Below are 24,754 nucleotides of genomic sequence, written 5' to 3'. Positions count from 1 at the left end.
ATTGGCTTGTACTGTCACTTACATGCGACCATGTGGGGGTGTCATTTATTTTTATTTTTTAATCCTCAGGAAAAGTGATTATTGCTTGAAAAGGGGTGCAGCATTCTTTAAAATGAGTATTGTGAGCAGTTTCTTGTAATCAACAGGGCTAATTAAAGAGATTGCTGGGCAAATCTTAGATTGAATCCTAATTCCAGCAATGTGAAGTCTACAGAACCCATGTGTGCATCACATGAAGGGGCTCCATGAATAGAACTTGAGTCAGACTACACTGCTGGCCATGCCCTCAACTTCACACGGCCGGACTCTCCCCACCTGCCAACTTCCATGCATTGATCACAAGCCTCCTGAAGAGGAACACCTATGCATAAGCAGCTATGCTCAATGCGCACAAGTTGTAGGCAGGGCAAGCCTAGCTGCTGAATGTTGGAGGCAGAGTCAACAGGTCAGCCCCACACTTTGTTCAGTGAGTGAAGTGGGCTATCAGTTAATGGAAGTGTGAAGCCATTTAAGTACAGGAAATTATTGTTTCATTGAAAAGCTATCATTGGACCATGTCTGGAACCCTCATATCTCCCAGACTCTCCTCTATGGAAAAGTTACTTAAAGGTAAAGAAATTGAGACCTAACAGTCTCTGGAATATTGTAATACTTTTGAATCAGGCCGTCTTTGAGTGACAGCTATTCACTTTTCTTTTTCTAGGAATTTTTACGGAAGGAATTTAGTGAAGAAAATATTTTATTCTGGCAGGCCTGTGAATATTTTAACCACATATCCGCTCATGACAAAAAAGAGGTAGGACCATGTGGCCATGTGAGGCTTATGTTATATATGAACTACTATTAACTTAGTGCTGTATAATTTTTTTGGAGAAGGTCTTCATGGTTTTAGCTTGGTTGGGGTAAGCCCTAAGGATTCTCAGTTCAGGGGTCCATTTCCTGAACCGAGATGAATGGCATATCAGGAGAATACAACTGTAAATGTTTGAGATTCCATGCAACAATTCCCCCCTCCTTCGGGTGAGACCCATCCACTCTGCAATGTGGGCACTACCCTACCCTTCTCTCATGCTTGTGCCAGCATACACTAGGCATATTGGGGAGCTGGGAAATGCCTGGCCCAGTGGCCACAGAAGTACCACTGGCACTGGCTTTGCAATAGAAGAGTGAAAAAAGGCAGGACAAGTTTTAAGCAAAAGGATGTGCCATTTAGTATTGCCTCAGTGCCCCTCTTTCAGAACAAACTGACCAAGCAGGTAGTTACTTCCCCTGGGGGTTACTTTTATGCAGGTGTTACTTCCCTCGGGGATTGCACGACCCCCAGAACTGTGCCCGCCACCTGAGATGTTGTGAGATATCAGACAGCCCCACAAAATCATGCAGGAGCATCCCAGAGCCTGGAAGACAACGTGGAAAGAGCTCTGGGACTCTGGGAGGGTTGTGCAAGGACTCTGGAGGCTCTCTCTGAAGATATCACAAGGGCCTCCTAGACCCTGGTGAGCTAGGCTGTCCTGTCCCCTCATTCATTCATTCGTTCATTCACTATTTTTCAGAACAGCACATTAAGCTGTAATCAAATATGTGAAATACAGTGGTGCCTCGCAAGACGAAATTAATTCGTTCCGCAAGTTTTTTCTTCTTGCAAGTTTTTCGTCTTGCGAAGCACGGTTTCCCATAGGAATGCATTGAAAATCAATCAATGCGTTCCTATGGAGGCGCGCCTTCCCCTCTGTCCCCGGACCTGTTCAAAGCAAGGGGCGGCGGGGAGAAGATTGCTTCTCCCCGTTGCCTGCCTCGCAATCTCCGGGGACAGAGGGGAAGCGCCGCATGCCTTCCCTTCTGTCCCCGGACCTGTTTAAAGCAAGGGGCGGCGGGGAGAAGATTGCTTCTCCCCGTTGCCTGCCCCGCAATCTCCGGGGACAGAGGGGAAGCGCCGCATGCCTTCCCCTCTGTCCCCGGACCTGTTTAAAGCAAGGGGAAGGGGGGCGCGCGCCTTCCCCTCTGTCCCCTCTTTTGAAGCAAGGGGCGGAGGGGAGAAGATCGCTTCTCCCCGTTGCCGCCCCTTGGTTCAAAAGGGAGATTGCGGGGCTGGCAACGGGGAGAAGCGATCTTCTCCCTGCCGCCCCTTGCTTCAAAAGAGGTCCGGGGACAGCGGGGAAGACGCGCTGCGCTTCCCCGCTATCCCCGGAGCTTGCGGGGCAAGCTTCGTTTTGCGAAGCAAGCCCATAGGGAGATGCGTCTTGCGAAGCGGCTAAGAAAACGAAAAACTCCTTCGTCTGGCGAGTTTTTCATCTTCCGAGGCATTCGTCTTTCGGGGCACCACTGTATGCATATTGCAGTCCAATTGAAGTCGAAATATGGAGCGGGCAGCAGAAGTCTGCCTGCCAAGCCCATTGCTGACACTTAGACACTGAGTGGGGCTTACTTGCAAACATTATGTGCAATGCTGAGATGTCAGGGAGGGGTGGGGAGGTACACAGGTGTTGGGACTGGGGGTAGGGCCAGCAGGTGCACTTCTACTGCCCCCTCAACACCTTGGCTGTAAGCATGGAGGGGGCTGTTGTGAAGAGGGGCACAACAAATGCTGCAAAGAGCTGCCTTCCCTTCTGACACGGACCTGATACACAACACACACACAGGTCCCTCTGCTGGAAAGCTAGTTATCCAAAATTTCAGTTACTCAAACACAAGGAATTAATGCCCCAACCTCTTGACACCAACAGCTGATTCAGAGATCCGAAAAGCTGGAGTTGGCCAACCTGTTTACTTGTTTGTGGCTTGCTGGTCAGCATCAGTCATTTTGGGCAGAAACCAGGGAAGGGATGGAGGGAAGGAGGAGTGGAAATTGAACAAACCAGTTTTTCCTTCATTTGGCTTTTGCTGATTGGCTGAAGCAGCTTCGGGCAGAAAGCATGGGGAGAGAAAGCATGGATTAGAAATGTTTCCATAGAAAATAATGAAAATCATTGACTTGCTATGTGAATTCTTGCCTAACGAACAATTTTATGGGAACGAACAATTTCCTGGGAACATACCATGTTGAGAAAGTGGGGCCTATGTGTGTACCTAAAAAGCCTATTTTCTTGGTCACTTTGTTTTGGAAAACAGGCCTCATGACAAACCTGTAGCGCATAACCTTTTTTCAACCAGAACTAATAGGCTTTCTTCAGATGAAAGAGAGTTTTTATTATATGTATATTTAATATTTTATTATATGTTTATTTAATATTTTATTGATTTGTGTAAAGAAAAGTGCAGACATAACAAAAAGTTGGAAAAGAAAGAATAAAAAATGTAAACCATATAGCGTCACAGCCTGGAAGGACGAAAGTACAAAGATCTATTTGATAACTAAACAAACTATTACTCCATCCTTCCACCTGGCCCTTTTGAAACTGTATATGGAAACAGAATGGGTTTTGAAAAGCAAAGAGCTTATCTTTCATCAACAGCAGCCCAGGGCTCTGTTGCCAGAACCTAGAAGACCTTCAGTCTCAAGAATTGGGATTGCTTTTACTCTAGGGTTTGGCAACTTGCCCCCTTGAAATGATATCTTATAAACTAGAAGTATCTAAAGGGCAGAGCTTGAATGACCTTTCCTTTTTTTTGGCTATATGGCATGATTTTATTTCTTAAATAAATATTGAGGCACACGGTCACTCAATGTCACCAGTATATGCAAATGTTTGGTTGATCTAAAACATTATAGACCCTTTGTTCTCAATAACCATGGAACTCACAGGTGGAGAACACTTTTATTCTTACATATCTTTATTATTTGTAAAGGGAATCAATGTATGAGTTAATACTTTATTATCTCTTTGGAGCTGTGTTGTATCTTTGAGAGGGTTCTGTTCTCTGAGAGCTTAGCTGCTCTTCGTCTGGAGAGTCTCTTAGGCTCTGGTTCTAAGGTCTTAACCATTTGGATGTGAGGTCTATCAGCCTTGGTCTGAGGGGAAAATGGGACTCTCTGTTTGAAACTTTCTCTGGACAGGTAAATTATTTTCGGTTGGTGAAAGATCTGGGGAAAGGTGAGGCAAGAAACTCACTTTATACATTTAATTGAATAATTCCAAGTTGATATTTTTCTGATATCTGGTAACTGTAATAATAGACATTAGCATATTAAAGGTACAGGGTAAAGGGACCCCTGACCATTAGGTCCAGTTGTGGACGACTCTGGGGTTGTGGCGCTCATCTCGCTTTATTGGCCGAGTTTCCGGGTCATGTGGCCAGCATGATTAAGCCGCTTCTGGCAAACCAGAGCAGCACACGGAAATGCCGTTTACCTTCCCTATTAATCTACTTGCACTTTGATGTGCTTTCGAACTGCTAGGTTGGCAGGAGCAGGGACCGAGCAACGGGAGCTCACCCCGTCGCAGAGATTCGAACCGCTGACCTTCTGATCGGCAAGTCCTAGGCTCTGTGGTTTAACCCACAGCGCCACCCGCATCCCTAGAAGAAAATTAATAGATAATTTACTTTTTAAGATTTTGGGGGAGATCTAAGGGAAGTAAAAAGCACAAAAGAGCAACTACAAAACAGATGTTGTACTTTTTTAGCTTTTAATTTGTTTTGTTTGTAGAATTTGTTTTGCAAGTCACCTTGAATTATGCATTTAATAAGTAATAGTAGCAAATGCAAGGTAACTGCTGCAGACCAGACCACCATCTGTGCCTCGGTTTCTCATTGCCACTCTGCAGTCACACAAGGCTCCCCTAACACCCAGGGGGAGAGCCCTGGCAGGGTATTCTGGGAGCTCTGTTGGATTGTTAAAAATGTCTGATGAGGGCCAGACTCAATGTGATACTAAATTTGTGAATTCTTGGAAGTGTCTAGTTTTTATTTTAAATATGAGGTACTGGGCAATGGGGTGGTGCTGTGGGTTAAACCACAGAGCCTAGGGCTTGCCGATCAGAAGGTCGGCAGTTCAAATCCCTGCAACGGGGTGAGCTCCCGTTGCTACCAGTCCCTGCTCCTGCCAACCTAGCAGTTCAAAAGCACGTCAAGTGCAAGTAGATAAATAGGTACCGCTCTGGCGGGAAGGTAAACGGTGTTTCTGTGCACTGCTCTGGTTCACCAGAAGCAGCTTAGTCATGCTGGCCACATGACCCGGAAGCTGTCTGCAGACAAACGCCGGCTCCCTCGGCCTATAGAGCAAGATGAGTGCGCAACTCCAGAGTCGTCCGCAACTGGACCTAACGGTCAGGGGTACCTTTACCTTTACCTTTTTACTGGGCATAGAGGGCTGGGGCTGGGGCCTGCATGTAGGGATTTTAATCTTTCCCCCACATCATAGTTATCAATGAAAATCCCTCCACCCAGGGAGAAATTGCTGTTTCAGGTGGGTGCTAGTGGGGAGGGATTAAGTATTTTTTCCCTTGTGTGGACGCGGGTGGCGCTGTGGGTAAAACCTCAGTGCCTAGGGCTTGCCGATCGCATGGTCGGCGGTTCGAATCCCCGCGGCGGGGTGAGCTCCCGTCTTTCGGTCCCAGCTCCTGCCCATCTAGCAGTTCGAAAGCACCCCTAAGTGCAAGTAGATAAATAGGTAGCGCTTTATAGCGGGAAGGTAAACGGCGTTTCCGTGTGCTGCGCTGGTGCTGGCTCGCCAGAGCAGCTTCGTCACGCTGGCCACGTGACCCGGAAGTGTCTCCGGACAGCGCTGGCCCCCGGCCTCTTAAGGGAGATGGGCGCACAACCCTAGAGTCAGACACGACTGGCCCGTACGGGCAGGGGTACCTTTACCTTTACCTTTACCTTGTGTGCTGCAGTCCTGATCCTGATGCCCCCAAGCTGCTCTTATTTAAAAGAAAAAATGTTAGGCATGTTAAATGCATTCACACATTTAACACCACATCTAGTTTGACCCTGATTCCTTAATTACTTTGCAAGTTGTTTTGCTTCCAGGTGAATAACAGGACTTGTGCTTTTTAGCTTTCTTTCAGAGCTCGGGAGATCTTTAATAAGTTTTTATGTAGCAAAGCTACAACCCCGGTTAATATTGATAGCCAAGCACAGTTGGCAGATGATGTTCTCAACGCACCGCATCCAGATATGTTCAAGGATCAACAGCTTCAGGTGATTTTTGAAATGTTAGAAAGTACATTTTGGAGAGCTTATAAGAGAGACTTTGCTCGTGATGTGATGTGACACGGAAAATGTTGGGCATAGCTGTGGGTGGGTGAAAATGTGCTTTCCACCCCCTGCTACTGGGTAAAGATCGCTTCCCACAGCTTGCACGCCTCAGATTATGCACATGCGTGTCTTCCCAGCCTTCTTTCGTCTTTATCCCTCTTCACTGCTCTGCACCCCAATAGCTTTGCAAGTTATCCAGTTAAACATTTATTTGTTACCTTAAATAAAACCAGATTTTATTTAACTTGAAAAACTGTTCTGAAAGGGGAGAGTGTTTGTGATTGGTTGGCTTTTGTGATAGCCAGCAACACTGTTGTGAAATGGATGAGTGGCTTTCACTCCCAATCTCAGCGATTAAGAGAAGGCTGCGCATCTGACCAAAACGCAGGGAATGCAGAACCAGAGCAGACTCACTGCACATGCATTTAGATGTACACGGTATGGGTTTTTTCTCCCGTTCTAGGCTCGATGCTTCTCTTCCACTCACACTCAATCCCATTCATAATTTCACAGAATCATAGAACAGTAGAGTTGGAAGGGACCCTAAGGGTCATCTAGTCCAACCCCCTGCGATGCAGGAATCTCAGCTAAAGCACACATGACAGATGGCCATCCAGCCTCTGCTTAAAAACCTCCAAGGGAAAAGAATACACCAGAGGTGCAATATCACAAAGCAGAAATGAGCGAAATATCCAGAGAGAAGTGAATTAATCAAATTATTTTCACAACATTTTTGAGATACTCTTCATTATATTAGATTTAATGTAACGTAATGTACAGCATTAAACATAAATTGGTAAAGACTTTCAAGTCTTTAGTTTTTCAGTTGCCCAGAATAAGAAATCCCAGTTGTTCTGCAGCGTCTCCAACCAGCATTTCCCCAAGAGATACAGATATAGATACAGATATATATTGGAAAGGTTGTTTTTTTAATGCAGGGAAGGTAACAGAATCTGCTCATATGCACCAAGGATATGAACTTCAGTTTTCCTGGTGCCATGGATCAGATTCAGCCAAAATGAAGCACTTTTTAAAATTAAGCACTTTTAAGTAGTAAGCACAATCTCTCTTATTGAAAACACTGGAGTGTAAAAGTCTTTTACATGGTAACATTTATGACAAGTCTTTTATTTGCAGTTGTGCAGGAACTTATTTTATTTACAACAGTTCACGGAAATTAGATGTAGCTTCCATTTTCTTCTTAAACTGCAAGCACTCTTAGGACAAATTACTATCATTATGTTTAGCATTTTTTTAAAAATGATGCTTGCAAAAGCTTTATTCAGTGTTGTTGTTTTTGAGATGTTGATGTGTTTGCTTCTCAGATTTTCAACTTGATGAAGTTTGACAGTTATACACGTTTTCTGAAATCTCCACTTTACCAAGACTGTATTTTGGCGGAAGTAGAAGGTCGCCCTGTTCCTGATCCACAGTATGCCCCCAGCAGCCCTACTTCTAAACACAGCTTTGGCTCTGAGAGATCAACACCAAAAAAGGTTTCTGTCTCTTACATGACCAATCATTTACAATCAAGCGTTTTTTATTTGTTGATTTTCTGGATGTATAGGAAAATATAACCACTTTTGCTTATAGTGCCCTATGTTGACATGAGGGTCTGGGTCAGATGTAATGGATGTGCTAAAGTGAGCCTCAAGCTTTTATTTTGCCACCTTTCTTCTATTTTTTCTAGCACCATAGCAAAAGATCAGAAGCATTCGGTTCCACATTTAGATGAGTTGCAGTTCCACATGATATCTGTATTGGTGCAAGAATTTACAGAATTTACAGATTTGGGGTAACAGAGTTTGGGGTGCAAGGGCACCCATAACTGCTAGAGTTTGTGAATGTTAGAAAATAATAAGGGGGTAGGATTTAGCTGATTTTTGGAGTATTGAAGGGAAGAAGTTAGGTCAGTGGAACAATTATGGGCTAAGTTCCCTTTCCAGGCCAGGGTCTCACCTGGGGTAGAAGCCATTAAGCATAGCAAAAGGTGTTGATGGCCCACCACAGGGAAATCTTTGCGCCTGTGCTAATGGAGGTTACTACAGGAAAACTGTCACCTTTTAAAACTAGGCTTGGAATAGCAGGGAGAATGGGGATGAGCAGACAGAAGAGGAGGAGTTGCTTCGAAGGAGTTTTCTGGGAAGGAGAAGCAGGAAGTGGAGAGTGCTCTCTTGTCACAAGTGAAGGGATAGAAAAGAGAGCCCAAGGCTTCTTGGGGCAGTCACTTGTATGAAAGGTTAGTTGTGAATTGGTCTATAATTATTAGCTATATCGGAAAGTATAGGTGCTGCTCTGATTAAATTAGCACAACATTTCCAGCTGTTTTTCTTTTTTTTAAATTATATTATGATAGTTAAGTGGAAAATCCAAGTCTGGGCGATCTTTAAATGAAGAATCGGGAGAGGAAGACCTTGAAAGGAAAAAAAAAGGAACATTTTTTTCGTGGTCTAGAAGCAAGAGTTTGGGGAGATCTCAGAAGAAAAAGGAGAATGGTGATTATCCCAAAGGTAAGTTTTAGTATTGTATTAAAATAATGATATTATTAATGATATTATCATTATGATTACTAACGGTATTATTCGTCTGAAGTCTGAACATCTCTACAACATAAGTCATAGCCATATGTGAAACTTCCTGTTCAGAGTTCCATACTTTTGATGGTCACAGCAGCTTAATTTGCAAACATAGAATTATAGACACTGTTTATAATCTCAAGCATGTTTAGTTGACTGCAATGGACAGAGCATTATGTTTTTTTCATCTTAAAGCATGATTAGGAAGCTGTTTCAATACATTCTACACATGACATATACTCAGCATTTTATTTGAAAATTCTGCTCTGGTGATTGAAAGTTGTCTAATAAGATTGTTTAAATTAATTGCACTATCTGTGATTTTAAGATTGCTGTACAGATTCCTCTCATGCCAATGGATTGTCCTACAGACATGAATCTCAAGACTCATTGTCATCATCTGCAAGTCTTGAAATGGTAAGGCTTGCATGTTAGGACCATAAATATGTCAGGGAGAGCATGGGGGTAAAAACTTGAATAACTGTACTCCCTAAGTTAAAACAACCGGAGATGAGTCAGAAAAATACTGCTTGGTAGGCAAAAGTCCAGCTGCTTGACAGAAAATAGGATGTGGTGTTTCATTATGCAAAAATAATGTGCAAATGTTAAAGGAGAGAACAAGTTTTGCATTTTAAATAGTTTAGATAATCAAAATGCAGCTACATTCAATAATTTGTTACTGTAATCGAAAATGTGTGTGTGTGTGTGTGTTTATGTATAAAATGAAAGGTGAAAGATTTTTTTTTTAAAGACAGGAAATCACACTGAACACAGGGGCCAAAGTTAAACATTTTGAAGGCCCTTTAATATCCACGGCATATGCTTAACTCAGTTCAATGGAGCTTACTGCTTATCTTTGAAATGCTCATTTGCATTGCTTTAAAAACATTATCAAGTAGGAACATAAAGGTCTTTCACATTCCCTGTTACTTTAACTGGAGATGCCATGGATTGAACCCAAAATCTACTACATGCAAAGCCGGCGATCTATCACTAAACTATGTATTTTATCTGAAGGAAGTATGCTCTAGTGATAATTATATTGCATACTGTAGTAATTTGCATTTATAAGACATTTTTTCTAGCCTAGCACCCTAAACGTTTGTGTTTTGTAATAATATTTTGCATTTCATGTGCTTTTTGATGCTCAGGTTGTTTGATATTGAATATATAGTTGGCTGGCTAACAATTTTAACATTTTTATACACATTATTATATGCATTACTGCACATATGTTTTCCTAAAATATTAATCATAGAAACATAGAATAGAATTGTAGAGTTGGAAGGGACTTCAAGGGTCATCTAGTCCAGTGTTTCCCAACCTTGGGCCTCCAGCTGTTTTTGGACTACAACTCCCATCATCCCTAGCTAGCAAGACCAGTGTCAGGGATGATGGGAATTGTAGTTCAAAAACAGCTGGAGGCCAAGGTTGGGAAACACTGGGCTAGTCCAACTCTCTACAATTCAGGAATCTCAATTAAGCATCCCTGACAGATGGCCATCCAACCTCTGCTTAAAAGCCTCCAAGGAAGGAGAGTCTACAATCTCCCAAGGGAGACCATTCCGCTGTCGAACAGTTCTTGCTGTCAGAAAGTTCTTCCTGATGTTTAGTCAGAATCTCCTTTCTTGTAACTTGAAGCCGTTGGTTCAAGTCTTACCCTCCAGAGCAAGAGAAAACAAGCTTGTTCTCTCTTGCTTGTAACAGGCTTTGAGATACTTGAAGATGGCTGCCATATCTCCTCTCACTCTCCTCTTTCCCAGGCTAAACATACTCATCTTCTTCAACCGTTCTTCATAAGGCTTGGTTTCCAGACCCTTGGTCAACTAGGCTGCCCACTTCTGCACGTATTCCAGCTTGTCAGCATCCTTCTTAGATCCTTCTCAAGAGCACATAAACATGCAACAATACTATACAGTGGTGCCTCGCAAGACGAAAAGAATCCGTTCCGCGAGTCTCTTCGTCTAGCGGTTTTTTCGTCTTGCGAAGCAAGCCCATTGACGGCTTAGCGGATTAGGGCTATTAGCGGTTTAGCGGCTTAGCGGCTTAGCGGATAAGCAGATAAGCGGCTTAGAAAAGGGGGGGGGGACCCGCAGGAACTCACAAGACATTTTCGTCTTGCGAAGCAAGCCCATAGGAAATTCGTTTTGCGAAGCACCTCCAAAACGGAAAACTCTTTCGTCTAGCGAGTTTTCCATCTTGCGAGGCATTCGTCTTGCGGGGCACCACTGTACATGCAAAAATACTTATAGATAAAATGTGTTGCAGATATAGTTCACCATAAGTCTTGACTCTTTCATCCCTGCTAGCCCTCATTAACAAGGAGAGAGTATGCAGTGTATAGAATGGCAGCTTCTTATAAGAGAATAACAATATTTAATCCTGCTTGCACAATAATTTAACAAAGGAAAGTTAAACATCAAGTATTATTTACAGTATTATTTTCTTTATTTTTCATACAGTGGTATTTGGCTTGTAATGCTGTTTTCCAAGTAGCCTTTCTTCTCTGCTTGTTATTTTCATTTCACGTTGAATATTAACCTGTGGTCTTGTCTCTTGAAAGTTTGACTCCTATAGGGCATCTGCAACTGAGAAAGAGAAGACTTCTAAATGCTGCCATATAAACCTTCCAGATGGCTCATCATATACAATGGCTGTTAAAGCTGGATTCTCAATCAAAGAGATGTTATCTGGATTCTGTGAGAAACAAGGCATTAACATAGCTGCAGTAGATCTGTTTCTAATTGGTGGAGACAAGGTACTTAATTTGGTATTCTAAGCATTGCCTGCATGTTCACAGTCTAGCAGACATTTTGTTTTAGTTAACAGGATTTGTATACCACTTAGTTATCAAAACCTACAAGTTGTTTACATAACATATGAAACATACTCTAAAAGTACTGATAAAGTCAGATGTTAAAAACAAGTTCACAAAAGAAAAAATTAAAATATAAATAAATTCAACAGGTTTTAAACTACAGTGGTGCCTCGCAAGACGAAAAGAATCCGTTCCACGAGTCTCTTCATCTTGCGGTTTTTTCGTCTTGCGAAGCAAGCCCATTAGCGGATTAGCACTATTAGCGGATTAGGGGCTTAGCGGATCAGCTGATAAGCGGCTTAGCGGATCAGCTGATAAGCGGCTTAGTGGCTTAGCGGATCAGCTGATAAGTGGCTTAGTGGATCAGCTGTTAAGAGGCTTAGCGGATCAGCTGTTTAGCGGCTTAGTGGATCAGCTGTTAAGCGGCTTAGCGGATCAGCTGATAAGCGGCTTAGCGGCTTAGAAAAAGGGGGGGGTGAAGGGAAAAAAACCCGCAGGAACTCGCAAGACATTTTCGTCTTGCGAAGCAAGCCCATAGGAAATTCGTTTTGCGAAGCACCTCCAAAACGGAAAAACCTTTCGTCTAGCGGGTTTTCCGTCTTGCGAGGCATTCGTCTTGCGGGGCACCTCTGTATACATAATAAAATACATATTAAAATACATGTCAGAAAATGTTTGAGTAGGATTGCTTAAACAAAAGTTTTAGCTGACAGTAAAAACAATACCATGAAGGACAGGGGATACCAGAGTAGAGGTGCTGACACACCGAAGGATCAGTTTCTTGCATGTGAAGGACAAACATTATGTGGCACTTCTAAAATTGCCAATATCACAGATCAACATGGTTGAATGTGCTTATATGGGGAGATGAGAGAAAAGGAAAAGGGAATAGGGAGGGAAGAGGAAAGCAAGCATTGGAGCAACTGATTCTTCATTGGCCAATAGAAGAATCCAGGTTCCTGGGAGGCAGGGTGTGTAGTCTCCCAGTAGACTTGGTCTCATACCTCCCATCAACTCTGCAGTCACAGGGCGATTGGCAGGTGGAGTAGTTATGAATTTCCAAAATCCTTTGTCACTTTCTTTATCTGCATTTATTTCTGATATTGCATGACATTGCTTTTAATAATAATGTTATGTACATTAACACAGAATGAGAACATAATTTTAAAATATGTTGCATACATACACACATTCTGTTCTTGTACAATATTTCCCATAATGAGTGGGAGAGGGAGGCAGAGGCAGTTTCTGCACTCGGTTCATTAGCTGTTAGAAAGGTGTGGAGTTTGCAATCCTCTTCCTCAGCTATTCCCAACAAAGCAGGTAGGCATGAGGAATCACCTTGAAATATGTACATATATATGTATTCCACAAAATCTCAGAAAAGTCCTAAGTAGTAGTTTGCACTGTACTGAAAGTAAGGCTGTTTCCTGTTTTTGATAGATTAACCCCCCCCCCCCCGATACCATTTCTATTACCATGTTCTTCTGTTCCTTCTATGGTTGTAGCCACTTGTATTGCATCAGGACAGCAGCATTCTGGATTCTCGAGCTCTTCGTTTAGAAAAGAGAACTTTATTTCGGTAAGGAAAAAACCTCCTTCTCCTGTGGCTTTTAAAGTTGATGGCATATTACCACATTATGTCCCATTTCTGTGCCTGAGGCAAAACAGGAGCATGAGATCTCGTGAGATACCACTGAAATCTCACAAGATCTTGTGTGCTCTGTGAGATCTCACAAGATTTTGGTGAGAGATCTTGTTCACAGATTCTCATGTATTCAGATACCCTAACAGGATTGCAGACTTCTTATATGTTCTGAATGGCTTTTAATAGCAAAGACTTACTGAATGTTTTCATATATTTTAGGTTGGATCTCATTCCTATCAATAGATCTGTTGGCTTAAAAGCTAAACCTACCAAACCAGTAACAGAAGTCCTTCGACCAGTGGTTGCAAAATATGGTTTAAATCTTAATAATCTTGTGGCAAGGCTAGTAAGTACTTTATTAGAATATGTTTAAAATCTTTAGTTTTGCTTATCTGCAGAAGAATATACAGGTTTTTTTAATAGCATATTTGTAATACCTTTATATAGGAAGCACCATATATTGAAGTACAAATAATACAGTCAACGTATTTCATTCCGGGGTTTTTGTAGAAAAACAAAACACACCTATGTGTCTGTTACTTTGATTCCACTTAATATACAAGATTTTTAAGCTTATTTGGGACACCATTATCCTTTACTTCTGAACTCTCTTTTTCTGTTACTGATATATGTTTGAAGACTCTAGATGCATGTGTGCATTTACTTTTGTGGTTATCAAATCCAAAAGAATAGGAAGTACAGTGGTACCTCGGGTTACATACGCTTCAGGTTACAGCCTCCGCTAACCCAGAAATAATGCTTCAGGTTAAGAACTTTGCTTCAGGATGAGAACAGAAATCATGCTCTGGTGGCTCGGCAGCAGCAGGAGGCCTCATTAGCTAAAGTGGTGCTTCAGGTTAAGAACAGTTTCAGGTTAAGAAAGGACCTCCCGAACGAATTAAGTACTTAACCCGAGGTACCACTGTAAAGGTAGATAGCAATAATATGTGTGTTAACACTATACATTTGTCAAATGCTTATTCATGTGAGACACCCTATTAAATACCTCTTCTCTTGAAACAAGAATAGCTTTGTTTTAGGATATGATCTCTTATCTTCAGATCTGTCTGAGTCCAAAAAAGGTAGGACAATGGTCTTCACAGCCCAGTAAACCTGGGCTGATTAGGAATGTATTGCCATGAAACATACTCTGTTGGAAAAATTAAAGATTTATAGGGCAGCTAATCTAACTGTACTTCCGGCAGCATGGTTCAAACTTAAGAGGACATACAAATCTCTGATATATTTAAAAAAGAATCAGGTTCAAAGGGAAGCATGGCAATGCTTAATAGAAGCCTCCTTGAGGAGAGATTCAGCCACCTTTTGGAGAGTAGTTGCAAAAGAATGGTAAAGCCCGCCATCTGAAGTGGAATATGCTATCCGACTGGGGTCTGGGAAACAAATTTCCATTCTCTATATCCAAGCAACCAACCAATCATCACAAGCAGTGCTAGCCCAGAATGGCCCTCAGTTACTATAGAGCAGGGGTGCCCAAACTTTTTTCAAAGAGGGCCAGATTTGATGAAGTGAACGTGCGTGAGGGCCGACCAGAGTTGCTGAGCTTTTTTTAGGATTTTACCCCAGGACATATACTGCCATGGGGGGCTGGATTAAATCGGCTGGCAGGCCAGGTTAGACCCCCGAAACAGACTTTGGACATGCCTGCTATAGAGGAAGTGTGTCAGTTTACTGTAAATCTCAAACAAGGCACAGTCCCAGGGGTAGATAATATTCCTTCTGAGCTATTTAAAGCCAGTGTTGAATAGTGGGCCCAACTGCTAGTCGCCTTGTTTACCAGCATCGATCAGTCAGCAATTATTCCTGACAATTGGGGATTAGCAATTATCATACCACAATATAAGAAAGGGAATAGATCTGAGCCATCTAATTATAGACCGATTAGTCTTTAAAGTATAATTAGTAAACTAGACGCTGCCCACCTCTGTAATAAACAAGTGGATTGGATGAATCAGGAAAACATTCTAGCAGAAGCAGAAGTAGGATTTAGGGTGGAGCTGTCAACCATAGATCAAGGACTTGTGCTCCAACATGATAACAGAATAAATGATGCTAGGAGGGAGCTGCAGTCCAAGAAACGAAAAGAACACCTAGCTAGTTTAAATGAATTCACATCTCCAGGGCCTGATGAGCTGCACCCAAAAGTACAAAAAGAGCTTGGGGGTGTGATCTCAGAGCCTCTGTCTTTCATCTTTGAGAATTCTTGGAGAACAGGTGAGGTCCCTGCGGACTAGAAGTGGGCAATTCAGAAAGGGAGGAAAATGGCAGATGAAGGTGATGGAGTACATGGAACTGGCGGAAATGACTGGCAGGGAGAAGAGTTGGTAGAAGAAGATTGGAAGAAATGTAAAGACTATTTACAGAAACACTGTAAAATTAAGGAATGTTAGAAGGATGCGGGAATGAAGTTATGTGGTTTTAGCAGTAATGTTATAGAATTAGGTAAAATTGGATTATGAATAGGTGGGAATGTAAAGTTACAATATATTAAGATAAATTACTAAGATAAAAGCAAAAATGGAAAGGATTTGCTGAAATTGCTAATTGAATTAGAATACAAAAAAGGGAGGTGTGAGGAGGTCTGGGAAACAAGTAAATGAAAGACAAGACATGAAAAGATTGAAATGTTTTTAATTGTTTTTATTTTTTTGTATTTTGTATTTTTTTATTTTTATTTTTCACCTTTGTAACGTTTTTGAAGCTTTAATAAATATTATTTAAAAAAAAAAAAACAGAAAGGGAGGAAAAGACGACCCTGGTAACTTCTGACTGGTCAGCTTGACATTGATACCAGAAAAGGTCCTAGAACTGATAATTAAACGGTTGGTCTGTGAGCACTTAGAAAAGGATACTGTGATTAGTAAGACCCAGCACGGGTTTCTCAAAAACAAGTCATGCCAGATGAGTCTCCAGTGACACAGCTGGAGCTTGAAGCCCCCCAGGCTGCGAACCTGATCTTACCAAGCAGCTTCACCTCTTCACCAAGCAGAACCTTGGTATAACTTGATATAACTTGGTATAACTTACAAATCAGCTTATTAATAATTTCAGATTGCTTTGCCACCATCCTACAGACTGACCTGTCCCAAAAACCAGTCGTTGTCACTGGATTGCATCTTCTCCCAAGCTGGGATCCTTGTTGATGGCTTTGTGGTTATGTTTTAACTCAGATGTTTCCCAGAGTAAAAATCATAGTAACTATGACCTAGATTTTTTACTATCATTATTATTATTATTAAGAAAGTTATTACACTGTCCTTCACCAGCAGGTCCCATGCCAGCTTAACAGTACAGCCATTTTTTCTATTCTATTTGATATAGTTGGTGGTCAAGTTGCTGACTGTTCTAGCAATTAATACAGTTTTCCGTGTAAGGAGCTAATCCCCGATATTTTGCATTTTCCCTGGGATTGCCCAACTCAAGAGAATGGGTTGGCACAGCAGTGCATAAAATATCAAATTGACTACTCATAAAAGAATCTGTTCAAGGAGCCAAAGCTGGGAGGGCATAACAATTTTATTCTGCTTTGGACAAGTCAGTGATGTCCCAGACTCCTTGCCCATTTCCATTCTTACAATTGTTTGAGTAAAACACACTATCAGTAGTTACATTGAAATCACACAGAGCCCACTAAAATACATCCAAGCAGTAATACTTCAGGATGATCAAATAAAATGTAAAATAGCTAGCTATTTTTACTTGAGGTGGAATTGCTACTTATAATTAGCTACCCTCCTCCTCACAGACCCCTTTGGCCTTTGGTTTCTAGAGGTTAAATAGCTCGTTGGACCACTCTCCTTAGAGCCACCAGGTGGACACAATAACTTCTCACAGGGAGATGCTCCAGCAGGTAAATGAAGATGGCTTCCCCAGTCTCTAGCTGATAACTTATGTATAGCAATTCTTTGTTATATAGTGAATTTTTAAGGCAAGAACTTAAAATTAGTTTGTTTTATCAAAATTTGACCACAGAATGGTGAACAGGAACCATTAGATCTTGGTGTTCCCATCTCTAATCTTGATGGACAACGGGTTATTCTAGATGAAAGGCAACCAAAAAAAGGAAAAGGTAAGCAGTTCTGAAATGGTTATTTCTGATTCGTCTACTGCTTTCTTCACTTCACATTCCTAGAAATACAGCCTTGCCCACCCTTCAGCTGTTTTAGAACTAGAAAAGTAGGTGCCGGTACTCACATTTAGGTGAGTACAGTAATTACATTTAGTTGTTACAGTAAGTGTCACACTTTTTATCCAAATAAAGAATAAAAAGTGCAGGAATGTTTGAAACCTGCAAGCAGAAACCTGGAATTTTATTAGCACTGTATCAGAGGGGTATTCTAGAACTCTGGTTTTTGTATTTGGCTGTTGTATTTAGCTGCTTTCACTGTTCTGAAGAGGGATCCTTGCTTTTGGTGGCCGAAGATTGGGTTAGGGAATTGTAAGGTGGGAAATCTGAACGCTACTATAGTCAGTGTGTTGAGCAGAAAGTGGCAAGGCAGTGGGAGTGTTTCAGGTAAGGAAGTTCAGACAAGTGAGAGCTGTTCCTTTTCTCACAATATTCTGTAGTTTTTGGCAGTCACATCAGGCACCCAGGATGGACAATCCAATATGGTTCGTGTGATTGAGACTTGCTGCTTAGATGAGGTAGAAAGGATTAATCTGTCCCACATTTGTCTACCAGCTTTCCTATTGCAGCAGCAAGCTAGACATAGGCAGGGAGATGGAACTTGAGTAATCTGCTGTGAACCCACCTCTTTGTCTAGGCCCTTTCTGGCAAGCTCTGATAAAATGAATAAATCTTGGCATCAGATAGTATCTCGCTGACCAAGCTTACAGAGTTGATTTCATTGACCAAGCCTGCATAGGCCTGCATGGGCCTGTCTTAATACTGGGTCCTACCCATATTGTAGCATATATGTATATACAGCATAAGCCTATGTGGATGTATAGATTGGGGGAGTTTAGCATAACTTCTTTGTCATGAATATGGATTTTCTGTAGCCTCTATTTGCAGGGAGAGGGGATGCTATTAAAATAGTCTACCCCTGGAGACGGAAGGATCCAGATGGATTCCTGACAGTTCTGGAGGTGTTTCCTAGTGCCAGAAATGGGTAAATGATCAAAATAGTTGACATTATAAAGCTATAGCACTTTCTCCCACTCATTAGAGGCAATAGTTTCCTGTGGACCAGGGAGAAGGGATGGTAGCTAGTGTGATACTAGAAGAAGGCATGCAACAAGTCTGATGAGACTTAGGTTAGAGCCTATTACATTGCTTTTCCACCCTTAGAAATATATTGTTAGCAACACAATGAATGAAGATTAATTGGGCAAAACTAAAATCAAAGTTGTAATTAATTTTTTCCTCCTCCTCCGAAGGAATTACTTATATTTATGCACTCTTCAGGCATGGACATAAGTATGTTTATAGATTTAAATGCATGCCTTAAAAAAATCTAAATAATGTAAGGCAAAGGTTTTCAACCTTTTTGGGACCATGGCTTCCTTGACCAACTACATTATTTCTGTGGCACCCCTGTGGGGCTCAGGAGCCCAGTTATGTCACCCCTTGCCTGCATAGCTGGCAGCTCCTCACCCCTTTTTGAACACCCTCCCTTGTGGAGTGTTTCCTCAGCCTCCTCTCTCCTCTCCTTGGGAGTCCTCTGGGCAGCCGCTGCTGCCGCCCCTGGTCTCTGAGCTGCACCCCCACCCCAAAGACATGTGCTTCTTTGCACTGCCCCACAGGGGCCTGAGATGCACCCCCTGTCTAGCCCCAGAGCCCTATTCACCTGGGAAGCTTGTAGCCAGGGCTGCTGCAACAAATAGCTGTGCAAGCCTTTGGGAGGCAGAGATGCAAGAGGGCATCTGAGAAGGGAGAGAAGGAAAGAGGGACAGAGGCCAGTGTTGCCTGCGGCACCCCTGACCATCAATCAAGGCACCCCAGGTTGCCACGGCACACTGGTTGAAAACCACTGATGTAAGGGAATATGCTATCATTTACAAGTATTCCAATAAAAATATTTCCAAGGGTGATATCCAACTAAGTCATAGTAGACCCATTGAAATCAGTGGACTTCAATTATGTAAGGTCAGTGATTTCATTGAGCCTACTCTGAGTATGCCTAGCAGTAGGTTTCACCTGAAGTAAAGCTAGAATTGGCTTGAGTACAACATAGCATTTAATCCACACTACAGTCACATTACTGAATGTTTTTCCTAATCAAATATTTCTAGTCACCCACCTTTGGCTGTGGGAAGAATTTTTCAGATATTTAAATTGCATTTAAAATTAACATGAAATGTTTTTTAGTTGTGTGTTGCTAAATGTAAATCAAATAAATGTGCTTAATCAGATCTCTAGGGTAGTGGAAACATTTCCCCAATACATAATTTCCCATAAAACCCACATCACTGTCTTCATGTTTGCTCAGGGTAGATCACTGGAGCTATTCTGGGTAGGAAAGAGCCTATTCTATCTTGGTCTGATGGGGAGGTATTATTGCTAACCTGCTGTGACCAATTTGCACAACACTGTGCAGCTAAAATTGTTGGTATTCATTCCTATTTGGAGTACAGGTTAATTGCTGAGTCTGTGGATGAACCTGATACATCTGCTTTTTCTGTTTGTTATGGGTACATTTCAGCTTGTGCAGCTTGAGAAAGTGAACAAGATCCTTGGAGGTTTGTGTTTGACCATTTACACTTCTGGTCCATTCTTGGCTAATTTGGGTGGAGAGGAATGGCCAGATGGAACATTTAGTACTTGAGAATAAGGTTACATTAACCTTGAAAGGAGCAATAATAAGATGCTGTATCCCATCAGCCTGGGTAACTGTAGACTTTGGGGCAAGGGGCTCAAGATTATACAGTTGTACCTTGGAAGTCGAACAGAATCCGTTCTGGAAGTCCGTTCAACTTCCAAAATGTTCGGAAGCCAAGGCACGGCTTCCAAACATTTTGCAGCCAATCGGAAGCCATGAAACCTGCATCAGACATTTGGCTTCCAAAGAGCATTTACAAAGTAGAACACACACTTCCAGGTTTGTGGTGTTTGGGAGCTAAAACGTTTGAGTCGCAAGGCATTTGACTTCCGAGGTACAACTGTATGTACTTTCTAGATGCAGACCTGGTTTTGGTACTGAAACTGCCTTTGTTGCACTAGTGGCCGGCTTGTATTAGGAATCGGATAGGGGGAATGTGTTCCTTTTAGTTTTGCTGGTCCTATCAGCAACTTTTTATCTGATAAACTATGATATCCTTCTAGACTGCTTTGACAGATTTGACTTGTGGGCACTGTTTGGTGTTGGTTCCAGTGTGAACTGGAGGGCAGATCCCAGAAGAGACTTTCTCATTTGAGTTCCATCATGTTCCCCATGCTACATGAAGCCACTTGGAGAGGCCTGCAAGACATGTGTAAGAAAGCACTGGGAGAAGTTGTCCGTAGTATTGGAGAATAGTGTCACCAGTATGCAGTTCACACCCAGTTCTATTTCTCTTTCCCATCAGGCACTTGGGAGCAAATTTAAACTCTAAACCAGTGTTTGGAGGCTGTGATGTGATAAGACTTAATTCAGGCAAGACACAGGTGGTTTGGGTCAGTGGGAAAGCCAATCTGGGAATAGATATTCAGCCTGTTAGTGCTCCCTCTGAAAGCTCAGGTTTATAGTTTGGGCATGCTACTGGACTCAGATTATGACTGTGGCTAATAAGCTTTGGCTAGGGCACCAACTTTCTGGAGAAAGCAGATCTGGCCACTATTATACATTCTTTGGTTGCACTTTGCAAGGGAAATCTACTTTGAAGATTATTTGTAAACATCAGCTGGTTTACAGCGTTGTTGGTAGTCTGTTAACAGTACCCCTTATTGGGATCTTGGGACTCCATTGCTGTGCATCGACTCCCTGTAGGTTTTTGAGCCCAGTTCAAATAGCTGGCTGTTACTTTGAAATCCCTGAATAGTGTGGGTGCAGGATATCTGAAGGATCATCTACTCCCACCCTCATGATAGTAAGATCTTGTGCTCTGGGTCTTTTCACCATCTGAGCTGTACTTGGTGAGTACCTGGGACACGACTTTCCCCGTAGTAGTAGTGCCTAAGCTCTGGCATTCCCTCTCTCAGAGGCATGTTTAGGCCCTTCCCTCCTAGTCATCAGAAAGTTTGTTAATGCTGTATAGATGTGCTTTTCATGCTGTCTGAACAGTATTTTGTTCCGTGTTGTTTGTTTAGATGATGTTGCTGATTTTAGTTTGTTGTTTTAAAATGTTCTATTATGTCTGTGAACAACTATGGGGCTGTGAAACTGTGTGTATGTGCATTTTTCTCAGAAAGGGGAGGTTTATTTGCACAGCTTGACATATCCCACCCCGTTCTATGGCTTTTAGTCATAGAACATTGGCTAGCTGTGCCCCTTTGATAATGAATATTAGCAACATCCCCAATTTCTACAAATTTTCAGCTGATATGTGGAGGGGCCATATGCATTTATCTAGGGATGGATGGATCAGTCAGTTTTGTAAGTACATTTTAATGCAATTTTGGCATCTATTTTTAGCTGAGAACTACAGTGCAAAATCTGGGGAATTGCAAAAGCCAAATGATAGCTGTATTCCAATCTTCGTATTAGACGAGCCACTTCACTCAACATACAGATCACATGAAATCATTGCATCAGTATGGATGCAGAACCCCTTTACATGCTGGCTGCACACACAGGGGAAGGAGCCCACACAGCCCCACAACACTCTTTACTTTGTCTTTCAATGTGGGACCGAGTTTGTCTGAACCTTCCTTGGGGATGTTTGTGAACATTGGGCTGAAACTGGCATCTTTGCTTCAGGTGCCTCCACTTTTCCACTGAGAGGTAGGGCTGAAAGCACCTAGTGCTTAGACAGATTTAGGGTCCTAAACGTCTTCCTCAAACTCCCCTTTGTACCCCGTAAAGGTACAAAGGTAAAGATAAATAGGTAGCGCTTTATAGCGGGAAGGTAAATGGCGTTTCTGTGTGCGACACTGGTGCTGGCTCGCCAGTTGCAGCTTCGTCACGCTGGCCATGTGACCCGGAAGTGTCTTCGGACGGCGCCGGCTCCCGGGCTCTTGAGCGAGATGAGTGTGCAACCCTAGAGTCGGTCACGACTGGCCCGTACGGGCAGGGGTACCTTTACCTTTACTGAAATAGCAATCATGAAAGTCAGTGGGGACATCCTCCAGAAAATGGTAAAATCCAGTAAACTTTTCTCTCCCCAAATTCTTGGTCATAAACTAGTATGATTTAAATACGTTTGTTACAGGAAAAAAACCAGGTTTTGTAATTATTATTTTTAAAATCTCTATCATTCACAGACCAGGGAAAGGGGGCACCATTAAAACACAGTACAGCTATAACTCCTAATACAAGATTTCAAGCACCCACAGTAAGTTTCTTGAAATTATTTGTCACTCCAATTATTCCCAGGTTTTGGTTTATTTCCCAGATGGGAAATTGTGGATGAAAAGAATGTCCCAAATGTTTAATGGCATTTGCTTAGTGTTTGTTTCGGCTGATTATGTCTTGCCTTTCACGTATGTAAGGGCTTTGTTTTGTTGCTTTCACCAGTGCATGCCCCTGTCTTCTGTTCTCTGACATCTGTCCTTGAAGACCAAAACACATGCTATATGCAGTTACATGTACCTCCCCACGTTTTTCCCCATGCAAAGCATCTAAAGGGGGATGCAATTGTGAGTGAAGCATCACAAGGTGATGAGAATGCTTATCCCTGTCACCTTGAACTGTTTCCCCACTCAAATCATCCCTAGCTGCTCTTCTCCACAGAGAGCTGGAAAATGACTACGAAAGAAGGGGTTAAAGGAACTCTCCTCCCACACACCCCAACCAGTGCTCTGCTCAAAGTCACAGTCTCCACAGATTTTCATGGGGGCAAAGAGAGACGTTGCTGGGTGAAAGTTACATGCAACTATATATAATAAAATGGAGTTTGGTCCAAAGACAGACATAAACCCTACAGTTCAAAATGAGCATGTTGCTTTTTTTTGTACGTAGGTGTAATTCTTTTTTTCTCTTCTCTTTTTGTTTGTGGTTTACTGAAAATGCTTGTACTATGTTTAATCACAACTCTGTGCACAAAATAATTGTTATTTATCGACAATTTATTGCATCCGTTTTGTAGTATTATGTAAAAGTAAGTAGCCCTTTAACTTTCCTTCTAATACAGGGAGAGGGAAGAACTCTAGGAAAGTCTAATTCTATTAAAATAAAAGGAGAAAGTGGAAAAAGCTCTAGGGATGTCCATCTAGCAAACAGAGAAGAATGTATTGCACAGACGGGGAAAAAAAAAAGTCAGAAAATTAATTTGGACGAAGCAGAGGGTATGTCACTTTTTTAGTATATGCAGTAGTATTAGTTTTTAAACCAAACATTTGTAAACAGCGGTATTAGTTCATTTTATAATTGAAGAAAACAGGTTGTATTATAAATTTCAGCAGTGTGGTGATGTTACTAATAAATTAATCTAACCTACTCTAGAATTACCTTTAATTGTAGGCAAAGGCTTCTCGAATGCATGTGAAGGAATGCGCTCTCAGCAGCCAAATTGAAAACAGCAGTACTAACTAAAGGAGAACATAGAAATAGTGCCACCCACTCGCCCAGTAGTATCTATGGCAACATTACCAGCGCTGACAAATCACAGAACAGCATGGCCACAATGCCCCCACATTAGCAGTGCAGGGGGCAGACTGTAAGAGATTACAAGGCTGTTCCTCTGCGCCCTTCAAAAAAACATCTTCTGGGGCTATCACCTATGCCCCCCACTTCCACTAAGGGGCAGAGCAAAGGGATGTGGGAACTTTCCATGAGATTACCCCACCCCAGCCTACACTCTTGTGAGAAGGGGTCTGAATAATAAACATCCAGAGTTCCTGAGGGAAAGGAGCCATTTGCTTGATGGAGCAAAGCTGTATTAAAAAAACCCACCATCCTTTTGCCAGTGCTGCAGATGGAGGAACCAGGACAAGCAACAAGCCATGGTTGCATAGAGCTCTGAGATGGGAAAAGGTTTGGGGAGGTTTGAGTCCTGCTATGTTTCACCATTTGCATGTCATGTCAGCAGTCTGCATATCAGAGAGAAAAGAGGCAGCACACAGAACTGGCACAGCACAGAGCAGCTCTCTGGCCATTTAGCCACGACAGGCAGAAGGACACATCATGAGCCATTTGCCTTTCCACAGCCAGCAGTCCATAGTCCCAGCCATGCACACCAGGGGCAGGTCTAGCCCAAGCGAACAGCACAGTAGATGCCCAATTTGGGTCCTAAATGTGATCCCCCACCGGAAAAATGTAGATCACCCCACACAGAGGCACAATGAGGGAGTACATAGGCTCTGAGAATCAGAGGAGCACTGCACCAGCCTGTTGTCATTTGCCTAATAGGCAGTGCTTACAAGATAGTGCCCTAGCAATAATGGACAGGTTTTGAAAGGTAGACACTTGGTTGGGGTTGCCAACTTTCTTGCCCTGGCAGGAGTCACATGCCTTTGGAAGTTCAATGACAGACAGCAGTTTA

General features: G+C 42.3%; 1 protein-coding gene across 6 annotated transcripts in view; it reads left to right on the top strand.

Annotated features, from left to right (window-relative positions):
* The window catches only part of RGS12 (regulator of G protein signaling 12), an 89,587-nt gene that overhangs the window by 44,801 nt on the left and 20,032 nt on the right, over positions 1–24,754 (top strand). For 4 of the 6 annotated variants that reach the window (XM_079991492.1, XM_079991493.1, XM_079991497.1 and 1 more), the window contains 11 exons: positions 704–796; positions 5,935–6,078; positions 7,461–7,631; positions 8,492–8,645; positions 9,040–9,128; positions 11,275–11,469; positions 13,038–13,111; positions 13,397–13,523; positions 17,168–17,264; positions 22,536–22,606; positions 23,405–23,558. In XM_079991492.1, the coding sequence (XP_079847618.1) occupies positions 704–796; positions 5,935–6,078; positions 7,461–7,631; positions 8,492–8,645; positions 9,040–9,128; positions 11,275–11,469; positions 13,038–13,111; positions 13,397–13,523; positions 17,168–17,264; positions 22,536–22,606; positions 23,405–23,558 (1,369 nt within the window). The remainder of the gene's footprint in view (positions 1–703; positions 797–5,934; positions 6,079–7,460; positions 7,632–8,491; positions 8,646–9,039; positions 9,129–11,274; positions 11,470–13,037; positions 13,112–13,396; positions 13,524–17,167; positions 17,265–22,535; positions 22,607–23,404; positions 23,559–24,754) is intronic. The other 2 variants (XM_079991495.1, XM_079991494.1) reach the window with 2 other exon arrangements.

This window comes from Podarcis cretensis (genome assembly GCF_951804945.1).
Source record: "Podarcis cretensis genome assembly, chromosome: 9".
Taxonomy (NCBI): domain Eukaryota; kingdom Metazoa; phylum Chordata; class Lepidosauria; order Squamata; family Lacertidae; genus Podarcis; species Podarcis cretensis.
The sequence above is the reverse complement of the archived record's forward strand: the minus strand, read 5'-3'. Positions and strand labels throughout refer to the sequence as shown.